At 38.8% G+C, this 13,761-nt stretch overlaps 1 protein-coding gene across 1 annotated transcript in view; it reads right to left on the bottom strand.

Annotated features, from left to right (window-relative positions):
- Nucleotides 1-13,761, bottom strand: part of SLC6A11 (solute carrier family 6 member 11) — a 99,183-nt gene that overhangs the window by 41,679 nt on the left and 43,743 nt on the right. The window contains exon 6 of the mRNA XM_068419861.1: nucleotides 7,668-7,802. Within this exon, the coding sequence (XP_068275962.1) occupies nucleotides 7,668-7,802 (135 nt within the window). The remainder of the gene's footprint in view (nucleotides 1-7,667; nucleotides 7,803-13,761) is intronic.

Here is a 13,761-nt window from a genome sequence, read left to right as displayed (position 1 = left end):
GAACCGTCACAATTTAGCATAGACATTCAGAGTAGAGAGCATCAGAAAGCCACAGCAGCCAATACACCCATGTCCTCATCTTTCCACTTTGCTCTCCTGGATCTGGATCCTTGCTGTGAGCTGCCTGGCAGCTGGTGACAGTTCACGATGGGAGAGGCAGCTTGTTTTCCCACATACATTAGGGCAGTTTGCCAGCAAGCATCATCAGTCACCTCCACCTTCTCCTCCGAGCTTCCCTCTCCTTGCTTTCTATCACTTTTTTCTCCCTTTCCCATACTGCCCTTGGAAATAAATCACATATGTCTGCACAAGTGTCATACAAACTATATGCTACCAGATATAAAAAACATGGTAGGAAGAGGGAAGAGCAGCAGGAAGGCACATTTAGTTGTAAGATGTCCATATAGACCAAAGCTCAATGCAGTCCCCAACTCTCTCATACCACCCTGGAGGAAGGCACCTTCTCTGTTTCTTTCTGTCTCCTCCTCATTTTGCATTTCCATTAGTTTAGAGAATACCTTCAGGGGAGAACTTCAGTACTAAGCTCCTCTAGACGACTACTGAGGAAAACGTGTGTGAACCCACCTCTATTTACTGTAAAGACTTTAGCTAGAGACCGTTCTAGGCTCACAATCAACCCCTACAGCATGGCATCTCTCCAATGGTAGTTTGGGGGGTGTACACAGTACACTTTAGCCATTACTGCTTTGCTGCAGATGTTAGCCCAGCCTTCATTTTGTTGCATTGTTTTGAGAATTCAACTGTTATTCCAGTTCTAGGATAGAAATAAAGAGAGTCTCAGAAATGTCCGGGGGATTAGAAAGTGGTTTTTGTACAGGTCTTCAAAGAATAATCTTTAGGACGACTCCAGTTTTTGAACAGTAAATAACAGATTTTCTGCAAGCTGCACATCATTCCACTAGTGCAGTAACCGTCTCTTTTTCTTTTTTCTCTCATTCCTCTGGAATAACAGGATTAACAAGAATCCTGTTCGCAATTCTTAAAATAACTATGTATTTCCAGTGTATCTATTTATATGGCATCATACACCCACTTATGACTGTCCCAGAACCAGTGTGGAATATTCGCTTCACTTATTATCCTCACTGTGCACAAGGTCCCTTATTATTATTATTCCCTCCTTAATATCCATATATCACTTAGTATTTTTTGTTCCATCTTTTAATTTCATCTGAAACAAATGAATTTTTAACAACAGCTTTTCTCTTGCTAGGAGACTTGACTTCTAGAGCAGCTGACAGGCTGGAGTCAATGACAGTATTCGCAATTCTTAAATGTTCCCGAGAATGTTAAATAATTTATGCACAAGATGGTTCTTCAAGTTTATCTAGTACTTCTTTTCAGGTGCCATCATTGTAAAGTGAAAAACCTCTCCCTGTTACGCTCACACACTGAGCTAACATGTGGATCCTGTCTCCCTCCAGTGGCACATCGCACTAGCCATAAAGTCTAATATTAAAGTGCAATTAGAGTTCCCCTGAAACCCAGATGATGTCTCTCCATTGCCAACGTTGCTAAGGGGTGCAGGGATAGCTGGAAGAGATTTCATGTGGCCTAAAAGCCTCAGGGAAATTACAAAATGACCCCATTCTTTCAACAAGTCTCTTCTACCTGCCAAAATCTGCTGTTGCCTGCTCAGCTTGCTGTTGCTTGTGTAGCAACAGCAAGAAACACACGATAAAACCATGGTGAGAAGGAGGCAAACTATTTGTTCAGGGCTTGAAATAACTCTCCAAAGCAGTAACTGGAATTCTGAAACCATATTTGCTACATAAAAATTAATACTCACAATATTATACTGTTGAAAAAGAGAGTTGTATGTTGAGGCATAAAAAAGTATGTCATGTTCACTCACATACACTAACAGTTTAGCAATGATGTATTAAATTTATAGTGTGCCTTTCCCACAGCATACTTAAATATACCTAAAATCTTTGCACAATGTAATGGTTTGTGGGGTGAACAAACACTAAGCTGTTCCTCGCATCGCAGAGAGCAGTTTTTTGTCATAGGAGAAGACCCTGGATGTCTTCAGCCCATGCCTTTTGAAATGTATGTGCCCACTCACTGTAGTGCAGATTCAGTGCGAGAGCACGGTATGCGTGTTCCCTTGAGCAGGGGAAATGAAACGTGCTCCCAGGCTCGCCCCTTCAGTCTTTCTTTGGGGAAAATGGGAATAGTTTCCAGCCCGGGAGTGATTTATGGCTTTGTCAAACACCACTGCCCTTTCAGCAAGAACACTGCATTACAGCAATTTGTTGGTCTTCCTATTCTTTAAAACCACATAAACAATTTGTAATGCAAAAGCCATAGTACATAGTAAAATGAAATAGTTCCTCACTGTGGAGATTATAAACTGCATTGTACAGCAAAATGTTCCTGAACATCATACCAGTCTATATCCTGTGCTTACCCTACAATTTAAAATCTCAGTAATTTGTAATGATGGTGTAAACAGCAGACTTTGAGAAGAATTAGTTCTTTTTCAAGTTTAAATTTAAAAAGTTTGGATGGGGAATTACTACTTAACAGCAACACGACAGCCTCACAATCAGCAGCAATACTTTTTTCTTTCATAGAAAGAATGGTTTGAAATTTAGTTTCCATATCAAATAAGCAAAGACTCTTTGTTCAAAGATACATGCGTAAAGTACATATATAGTAAATTCAGCTAAGGATTTTCATACCTATCACCCTTGTACAAATTTCTGGCATTTCACTCTTTTTTAAATTTACTGCAACTCACATGCGTGTGTGTCCCAGCTGCCTGGTTAAGAAAATGAATACCTGATGAAGCAAAGAATGCAGAGAATGGGAAGAAATTGGTAGGAAAAGGAAGAGTAAATTCCACAGCTGTTAACAGAACTGCATGAGTGTGATGGGAACTGGACATCTTCCCCCTCTCATTACTACTATTTTTTCCAGTTAATTTTTTTTTAAAAATGGCCACACAAACTCTTATAAAAGTCAAAAATGCAGTAAATTGCTGAAGGTATTACTAGACTTAGTGGTATTAAAAGGCTGGTAAGATTTAGGACATGTGACCTGCCTCTGAACCCTTTCTCCAAGTACTATACTTAAAAACAAGGCTTCCCATCCAGTACTGAACGTATCCTATGAAGTAAGTTTCCCATTAGACTGCAAGTTTTTCACTTGTCACATTCCAAACAAATGAAATCATCAAAAAATTCACCAGCAATTAGGTAGCATTTCATTGCCAACGTACGAAAATTCCTAGGTTTCAATTTTAAGGATCAGTACGCTTGGATAGATACAGTACAAGGCTAAAATCCACTACTCAGGAATCCATACAGTTCCCTTCATTTTCTGAGCATGAAACCACCCAAAAATGAAATCACAATGTCTTCTACAATTTTTTTTGAAAGAAAACAGAGCCCTAACACGTCTGTTTAAACGCAACAGTTTTGTCCACTTTCAAAGCTAGGAGAGAATTTTTCTTTTCCTCTGCCTTTGGAAACACAGGTTTCCTTTGGCCTCAGGGTGGCGATGCCATTGCGATAGTTGCTTGCTTCCAAGGCTGCATGTGCTAAAATTGAATCAAACCGGGTTATTTCTTCTACTGCTAAGAGGAGAGTTCTTGGCAAAGAATCAGAGTGGCATTACTGCTGCTGCTCTCATCACTAAAACATCTCTGCGTTATTAAACGTTGGAAATAAAAAGTTAAGGGAAGATAAATTCTCCAATACTTTTCCAGTTTGGATTTTCAGAACAGGATTTAAGAAAACATTATCTCTACACCTATACAGTATTCCCAAATGTCTCTCACATATATGTATATTATAATTAGCCTAATTGGATAGCAATTGTTTACAGCTTTGGTGAGCAGCATTTTTTTAAAAGTATAATTTTATGTATATGCTCAAACATACTAAGATGATATTAAGGAGGGAGTGAATAACTAGCAAAAATAAACTCATGGCTAACCTGAAAATTAAGGAGTACGTAATGAAAACTACAATTTTCAGGCAAAAAAAAAATTAATGTGCATTTATTCTAAGTGATTTTCTACCAAAAAAAAAAAAAAAGTGTTGTCCCTAAAACAGATATCCAATGTTCTAAAATGTTCTATTTCTCTATAAACACACAGACTATGAAAATTTAGCCTAATTGCCACACAGGAAAACGCAGGAAGAAAGAAATTTTTGAGACAGAGGGCAATGTAATAAAGTCATCTTTGTATTATGTACTGTGTCTTATCTAGCGTAAGGGTTTTTTCAGGTTAAGCTGATGCTCATTGCTGTGCATACAAGCACTCAATAAACAAGAAGGCTTTATTTTTACTTTCCTCCCCATTTTAAGAACCCACTGCTACAGCAGGGTTTAAATTTACATGCGTGTGTTTTTCAGATCATTGACCACAATATGACTCCTTGATCCATCAGACTGGTATGTCTGCTAGTCCCTAACCAAGTTAACCTCTTCCATGCACAAACGTTTGGAAAAACCCATTACAAAGAACCAAATGTTTTCCCCAAAAAGGAGCAGTGAGTACCACACACAAGCACAATTACATATTAAGTGACTTAAATCTGTTGAGGGACAACCAGAACCATAGTCTGAGTTGGACTTGCACACAAAAGCCATAACAATCCTATTAACTTTGTAAAATACTTCTTTTGTGTGTTATGACTCAGGAAAGACCCCATATTTAAGCTATAAACAGCACCTGTATCTTCCAGACTGGTGTAGAGGGACATATTTCAAGTCAATTTGAGCATGAAGTCTATAGAGACCTTATGATGAACCAAAGCATTTCTGAAGCTTAAATATAGTACTCCAGTATTAAAATGAAAAGTGATTGGTATGAGCTTTACAGATACACAGGACAAAAGATGGCATTTTCAGACCAAGAGGATTCAGTCTGCTGAAAAGATAGAATATAAAAATGAAATAGAGAACACAGCACTTGAAAGCTAAGAGGAACTGAAAAGACAGATGAATAGCTGCTTAGAAAGCTATAACGAACCATGGAATGCAAATTACACAAAGACAAAAGATTCAAGAACTTCAAACTAAAGTGAGCCTTGAAGAGAAACCTAATTTATTTAATCCACAGTAAACATAGTTGGCACTGCGGTTCAAATACCGCTCTCCTAATGCAGACACAGTAGTCTCCCTGGAACATTATTTAAACAGACCTCCAACTGCAAAGGAAAACAACTTCTGCTAGTACACATGCATTATGCTTTGATATTGTGAAGCAAATGCAAATAAACAAGAGTAAAGATGAAAACTGGAAGCACAAATATCAAGGTTACTTCAGTTGTCCTATACTTGCTTATTGGCAAAAATCTCTAGAACAAACTGAGAAGAGGCTTACGGAATGGGGTCTTTGATGCAAGAATTTGTGGGTTTGAACATTATTAATTCTACATTTCCATAAAATAGAAAATGTCTCTCTCTCTCTATATATATATATCTCTCTTGTTACCATTAAAAGTTGCAATAAAGCTGAACCAATTCCATTTTACTTTTTTTTCAATAGAGTTGTGCCAAATTCTATTTTTAAGATTGAGAAGCTAAACTTCCTTTATTTCCTGAAAAATGACCAGAGATCCTGTCCATAACTCAGAAATATTTCTTCAAAAATAAATTGATTAGTCTCAACAAAATATTTCAATTTCAATGAAATAGCTTTTTTTTCAACACAAAAAAAATCTCTAAACCCATTTCATCATGCATACTACAGTTAAATTACCCGTATTAGTGTACACAATCTCTATTATGGTCCATTCTACTTCAGCTTCTTTCCTGCAAAAAGGTGCTTAAAATACTAAGGCTGACATACGGCAATGTGTCAGTTAAAGTCTCACTGAAACGGAGAAGAAAGTTGGCTTGTTAAAGCAATCCATTAAGCCTTCCCGAAAGGCACTCTAGTATCAGCTGAGCTGTATGTGTGGGACAAGCAGATACATGCACACGTGTCTTAAGTGCGTTGTACTTCACAGACTGCTTACGCTAATACTATGAGCTTTGGAAATTGTCATGGCAACACCATATTTCTTTACAAATGGAAACAGTATAGTAAATAGGCATATAAAACCCCCTTGTAGCCTGACAAGAATGTTGCTTAAGCTTGCATGCCCTCTCTCAATGACAAACAGAAGCAAGGGTGTCGGTGGCACATGAAAAATCCACAGGCAGGGCTAAATCCCATTAACAGGCCTCACGCACTGCTGGACAATGAAGGAACCAACATTTAGGGACCATCAGGACTATCTCCTGTTCATACTAGATCGATGGGCTTCGCAGGTGGAGGAACCATCATGGTGTGGTACAAGGAAAGGGTACTCAGTGAACACTTTTTGTTAAGGCAGTGGGTAACCTCAGATGTCAGAACCACACAGCGGGGTGAAACAAATCAACAGATGCCACCCGTGCTCTCAGATGAGCATACGACAGTCAAATTTCTTGTCTCTGCTAAAATGAGTTAAGACACATGGGGTTCACTTGCAATTGGACTGGCTTGCTATATTTACTACAGTCTGAGTCTATTATATGTTGCAAACAAATAACTGGGAGTGTGTCAGAGAAGCCCTGTTGTTTTTCTGTTACTGTGCTCATTTCTCAGGTGAACTGAGGCCACCTCTAAGCAAGAAATTAGAAATCCACAGCACACCACTGACATTCTAACACCACTTTCACTTCCCATCCACGCTGACACAGAATGATGGAAACATTGTAAAGTCCAAAAGTGGAAACATGATTAATTTTTCATCTAAAATTTTCAATATTTTAAATGAATCTTTTTCTTTCTAGCTGTTTTTTCTGTAGAAGTATTACTTGTTTAACGTTAACTTTATATGAGCAGTCACCTGAAGGGTCCCCTCTATTGTCTGTTGCAACAAAATATACATTTTCAGTAAGCAGATTAAAAAAATTAATTTTGACAAATATTCCCAAACTTCCTTTCTATCTCTGTCTCAGGATCCATATAATATTGTAACAGCCTTAGGAGTAACACTGTGTAATGTCCTTTACATTGCCAAACCAGGTAAGTAAAATGCAGTCTGCAATATGTCAGGTTTTGTAGAGCTTCTGTCATTTTCTGTCTTCAATATCAGATAAATTATATATAATAACTATTTCATTGTACTCATCTGTCACCAAAAAAGAAATCAACTTAATCCAGTATTTCCACGTTCAAATCTACTCTGGGAACAACGAAAAAACAGGGCTCCTGGTTTGAGTACTTCACTCCTCCTTGTTTGCATATAGACACTTCTGCTTCAAAGACAACAATCATCTCGATGATTAATTTCTCTACTAATCTTCACTGAGATTTAGATTTGCAATAAGCAAAGAACTGTAAAATGGATAAGCCTCAGTTAAATTTGTTCCCATTGAACTAGTGGCAATGCTCTTGCCCCTCAGTGGCAGAAGCAGCAACTGCACCTGAACACTTCTGAGAATTCTGATTTATCAACCAAGGTACTTTTCTATTAAAAGAATAATATATTCCAACACATGTAAGCAGTGATGGCTTGAAAGCCCTATCCACAATTCCAAATCTGTAACAATGAACAACTATCCACCAATCACCTGTATTCAAATTTTAAAATCAAGAAACTCTTGCAGTTTTTCCCAGTCAGACAGCAAAATAAATACATGGACCATGATCTTACCTGTGGGTCAGACAGTCGAGAAAGGTCAGGGTACAAGTAGAATTTTATCCCTTCGGAAGCGCCTGGTAACGTCACTCCACGAATCAGAAGAATCATCAACATGATGTAGGGGAACGTGGCTGTTACATATACAACCTAGCAAGAAGCAGTAAACATTAGAAAAATATTTCCTTCCAACTGCAACCAAACCACTTTATTTCCATATCCATTTGGCTATTATATAAAAAACAAACCCTTTTTTGGAGGAAAAGTGCCTTTGATGCCTTTGTTTGTACAGGTGAATTTTGTCCTCCACCTCTATTCCCTTCTAAACTATTTATGACTCGTAGGAAAAGTCAACACTTTTTTATAGAGAGACTGGGAAGTTCTCTTTAAGTATATTATTTACTCTCCCTTTGTGACGGGTAACCAGCCACTATACTATAGTGTACCTGTACACTATAGCACATACTATCCCAAACACAGATACGGGGAAATTGACTCATAATAGCAAGTGATTAATTGCATTATATGTATTATATAACAACATATGCAATGAATTCTCAGTCACCTAGTAATTATTAAACTGTCATCTCATAACACTGCTTTGCCTGCATGTCTGTGTCTGAGGAATAAACACTTCATCAAGCCTAAAGGTTAAGTGTTATGTATATCTCCTTGTGCTTTGCTATAGTACCCTTACCATGCAAAGCATCTTCAGGCAAAATTTCTGAAGTGCTCAAGCCCAGCAATTTCTGTTTTCACATATATGGCCACATTTTTTTTCAGAACTCAGTTTGCTCTGTGCTGGGGAATAGCTGAGCTTTTCTGGAAACCTGCAAGAAACCTGCATCCCCAGCAGCGTGGACAGCAGGTTGAGGGAGGGGATTCTGCCCCTCTCCTCCACCCTCATGAGACCCCACCTGCAGTGCTGCGTCCAGCTCTGGGGCCCCCAACACAAGAAGGACACGGAGCTGTTGGAGTGAGTCCAGAGGAGGCCATGAAGATGCTCAGAGGGCTGGAGCACCTCTGCTATGGAGACAGGCTGAGAGAGTTGGGGCTGTTCAGCCTGGAGAAGAGAAGGCTCCGGGGAGACCTTCTAGCACCTTCCAGTACCTGAAGGGGCTACAGGAAAGCTGGAGAGGGACTTTTTACAAGGGCATGGAGTGATAGGATGAGGGGGAATGGTTTTAAACTGAAAGAGGGGAGATTTAGATTAGATATTAGGAAGAAATTCTTTCCTGTGAGGGTGGTGAGACACTGGCCCAGGTTGCCCAGAGAAGCTGTGGCTGCCCCCTCCCTGGCAGTGTTCAAGGCCAGGTTGGATGGGGCTTGGAGCAACCTGGTCTAGTGGAAGGTGTCTCTGCCTGTGGCAGGGGAGTTGGAACTAGATGATCTTTAAGGTCCTTTCCAACCCAAACCATTCTGTGATTCTAAGAAGTCACATTTTCTAAAGGAAAACTGAGCAGAATTCATCCCATTTTACAATCACAAACCTGAGGGCAGTGTACAGCTATTCAAACTTGGAGATGGATTAAATGATAAATTCCACCTCATTATAAATATTTCCTTTACATAACAGCATACCTCAAACTTAACTCCCCATAATTCTCTATAGCCATTTCTGCCTGTGCAGAGTAGGTATAAAATATCCTAATGTACTCTTATACATCTGCCTTGCACAAGTCAAAATTACTTAACAAGCTTCAAGAATGGGGAAAACCATTTGGTGAAAAATACAACTTGTATAGCCCTGAAAAACACACATTTTAAATTCAATAGTTCATTATCTCTCATGCCTATGTAAATGAAAGAGATACATCACAGAATGCACCCATGAAAGGATTCTCAAACATATTTTCATGACTAATGAACTGAAATCTGTTTTTCAGACCACACTGAGCAGTTAACCCCAAACATGAAACCATCCCACGTGTTCCTCAGCTGGTACACTCAGAAATGGAGGAACTTAATATCACATGGCAGATCTTCAAACATGTCCATCTGCCCAAGACATATTTGGACACTTCACTCTCACTGACCTTAACAGAGGTAAGCATCTATTTATCTTCCAGGTGTCTTATCCGTTTTGAAAATACAAACCCTGATTTTCCCAGGAAATGGAGACAACCATTATATTCCCATAGTCTCAGGAACTTCAATTGATGAATTCATGGGTCAATAAAATGCAAAATGGAAAGCTTTATGCCAGTACTTACATTTATTATCATTGGCTATTAGTGGAAATGCAAACTGATATGACTGGCTGAATTCAAACAGACCTTGTTTCAAAGAGACTGCTCTCCACATTTAGGTTTCAAATAAAAATGGATCATCAGCTAATGAGAAGTAAAAAAGAAACACACAGAATGGACATACTTCTGGTCTGAGTCTTATATTGGGTGGAAAGGATGGAGTAGCCAGCAACTGGTTGTCATGTTTCTGTATTTAATTCTTTGCCAGCTATTTTTCTCTACTTCTTTTAAATCAATAGTTGCTTTTAACAGAGGATAGTCAGTACACACATACATTTGATGACATGGAAGGTATTGCACCTGTATATCTGTTATAACATTAAAGAATAACATGTCATTGCACCATGCTTCATTAACTATACTGGTTCGCAGCCTGCCACCTTGCGCATCCTGCCACTGCCTTGAAACATTTTACATCAGGAAACAGATTGCAATTTTGTAGAGCCAGATTTCTTCCCAGGTTCCTTTGGGTGTATTTCCTCACTCAGCTGCATCAAGGAAAAGCTGAAACCACTCTCATCTCTATGTCCAAGAGCAGTCAGGTAAAGGTACCCTTGTACAGCAGTCGGTAATCCCACAGCAGCCATCCAGGCTTGTAGAGTTACACTTCACAGTTTTCTATTTGCTTTTCCGAATGCCTTCCACACCTATGAACATTATTGCAAGTACTAGAACCACAACCTCTAGCATATTTTTTTTATCATGAGGGTAGCTGTCCCTCAGCTTTAGAGGAACGAGAACTCTTCATCCTTTCTGGTTACCATGCAGAAAGAGGATATAAATAGAGTGCAATTGGCTCCGTATTTCTGGCAATAAATACTAACACACATATCCAGAATAACAATGAAAGAGATACCAAGGAAGCACATGTGGGAAAGAGACACCCTTCCTGAGCCAGCTGACATTGTTGACAGTTTTTCAGTGTTAGTGCTTCTACAGCTGATGAGGCTGCTAGAACTGCAAGCTTTTCGTACTGCAACAGGGACGTGTATTGTGTGCAGGGAGGGGAGAGAAGGCCACCACTTGTAGGTGGTGTTCAAGTCTCCCAGTATGTTGAGCCACCTAATTCCATTCCACCCAGTGCATCAGTTGCTCATTTTATCATGCTTCTCAAGAGCTCATGAGGCGAGGGAGAATGGGGCATTTTAGAAATCAAATGCCATTATTAGTATCATCATCACATCTGTAGGCATTAAAAGTTTCCTGAATTGTTTTCTTTTCTTTCAACACATCAAACCTCTCTGAATATAAATGTGAACACAACTGTTTCTAATTATACTGCATCCTGTTTTAATTGACTTTAATTGCTCGGTATGTTAATTTGCCTTCCAATGCTCAAAATGCCTTTTTTAAACCCTTGTCAGAGCAATGCCAGTGTTTAAGCAATTGGAAACAAAATAAAAATTTCTGGCATGCTAGTTTGTGCACCAAGTTCTTCTATTACAATATAATTGAAAGACAAATTTGCAAAGATATGTGGACATATAAGTATGTAGAAAGGCACCAACTGGGACATGTATCAGTTCTTAGGCATACTTAGGTGCCTAACTGTGAGTACATTAAGACCAAAGCTCCTGAGAATAGATACTTCATTGACTGCCATGAACTTTAAGTACCAAAGTACTGGAAGTAAGTTAAGCACCAAGTACTGGAACTTTAAATACCAAAACCTTAAGAGACTTAGATATCTATATCACTCAAGGTTAGTGATAAAGATATCTAGGTATCTATACAATGATCTCATGAGTAAGGCACCATAAAGACCTTGAGAACTGAATTAGCTGCCAGTTTGCATCTTCTCATACCTAAGTATCTCTTAAAGCACAAATATGGTGCATAGGTTCACATTTGTGACTGCTGAACTTCTCCTAAATGAGAAGGTGCTTTTCTGAACGTTCTGGCCAGACCATGCCACAAAGGTTCACGTGGAGGTGACTTGGCTTGTGAGAAAATGTAGAAGAAATACATGATAAATCTGTGGACAACAAGGAAGAAGCCCTGTATGCAATGAATTGAGCCACACACCCACAGAAATCTAAAAGCCTAAAACCGGATTTCTCTGGCTACAGCTACTACAGAGCACAGGCCTGATGTTCACACAGTACGTCACAAAGTACAGTACACAAAGTAGTGAACTTTAATCCTTTGCTTCCCTCTTGCAGAGAGCATACCTGAACTAGAATTCAATGAACAAAATATAACTTTCTGAGGCTCGAAAGTTGACGGAATTCTTTCCTGCAAGTTGCAATGTTTGAGCTTGTTTGCGCTATAATGAACCAATTGCATTTTATAAATGGAATAAAAGTGTTTAATTTCACTTGATGCTTCAGAAAATTACTGCCTTGCTAATCCCCTTCCCCTAAAGTCCTCTACTGCTCCATTAGGCTACAAACACAAGCAGTATCAATGCAAGAATTGCCAGCAATTTGCTCAAACTCAGTATTAGAAGAGTTATATGGAAAACGAGACCTGACCCCATGCCCTGTTCATCCTTATCTTTCACTTAGTGTTTTCAGGCTATTGGCTAGTCATTTAGCCTGTTTATTTAGTTGACACCATGACCACAGAGAACTAGATTGACATCACCGACTTCCTTTGTTAAGAGAAGACTGCTGAGCAGTCTTCAGACATCAGTGACATACAAGATTTGTCTACAGAGGACAAATAAAAGAAAATTATGCCCTGTGTATGTACTGCAGTACACTCCTGTGTGGAGAAACAGCTTGGGAACCAAAGTTTCACTACCTGAGTGATGTGACAGGGAAAAGAGTAATTTTTATCTTGCTTTACAGTGTTGACTCAGAAGGACATATTAGTAGAACTACAGAAATATCATTTTCTTACCACTGTCTGGCAGCTCTGGTGTCCTTGTAGACACACCCAAGTATCACCAATTTGGGCGTGATTTCCATCAAAATTTAAAAAAAAGATTTCTACATGCCACAGTTAACCCAGGCATCTTGGATCCACTAACATTTTTCCACTTTCACAAATTCTAACTTCTTAGATGTTAACAGCAGATGATAACACTATTTAACAGCAGATGATAACGCTATAAAAGATTTTCTTTTTTAACCACCATGGTACTGTGAAATTTTCCTGCAGCATTGACTGAAAAAGCGTCTCTTGCTGATATGACACTATAGCATCTACAGGCATACAAATGACAACTGAAAAGAGATTTTCAACATTAATTGGATTTACAAGAAAAATGGTATAAAAGAGTATAAAGGAATGACAGCTGATTCACAAGGTTTTAAAAAGTATGTCAAGGGGGGGGTGGAATTCTAGATCTGCCCACATTTTAAAGCTAAAATTTCATATGCAGAAAAAGAAACTAAACAAAACCCCAACAGAAGACCAGATGAGTGGATTTGTAAGACCAGTGATTGGGATGGGGCAGGGGGGGCATAGAAGCAACAAAATGGCTGATTTTTCTGTTTTATCTGTGTGTTTTATAGATATATTCAGCATCACCTTCTGTTTGTCTTATTTGTTTATCCACAGAGGGAAATTTGCCCCAGAATAATCTTGTGAACCATCCTTAACCAGATTGCTTACAAAGTGCAGAATTTCTTCTAAGCTACTCACAAATCATGTGTGAGTGCAGACAGTTTCACTTGGAGTAGAAAGAAGTTCAAAAACCAACAGATAAGAAAATTTAAGGAGACTTTAGAGCTGAGAAATAAGTATCAAAGAGGAAAAATTCACTGGGAATGCAAGATGAGCTAGAAAATAGGGGCCAGGAGAGGACACTTAACGAAGGTACGCAAGAACCTTGTTAAACGCACAGTGATCACAGGAAGCAGCAGACTACGTGGCACAATAACAGCAGAAAGGAGTAAACACTTCTAATACCA

Source organism: Nyctibius grandis, chromosome 29 (assembly GCF_013368605.1).
Source record: "Nyctibius grandis isolate bNycGra1 chromosome 29, bNycGra1.pri, whole genome shotgun sequence".
Classification (NCBI taxonomy): Eukaryota; Metazoa; Chordata; class Aves; order Nyctibiiformes; family Nyctibiidae; genus Nyctibius; species Nyctibius grandis.
The sequence above is the reverse complement of the archived record's forward strand: the minus strand, read 5'-3'. Positions and strand labels throughout refer to the sequence as shown.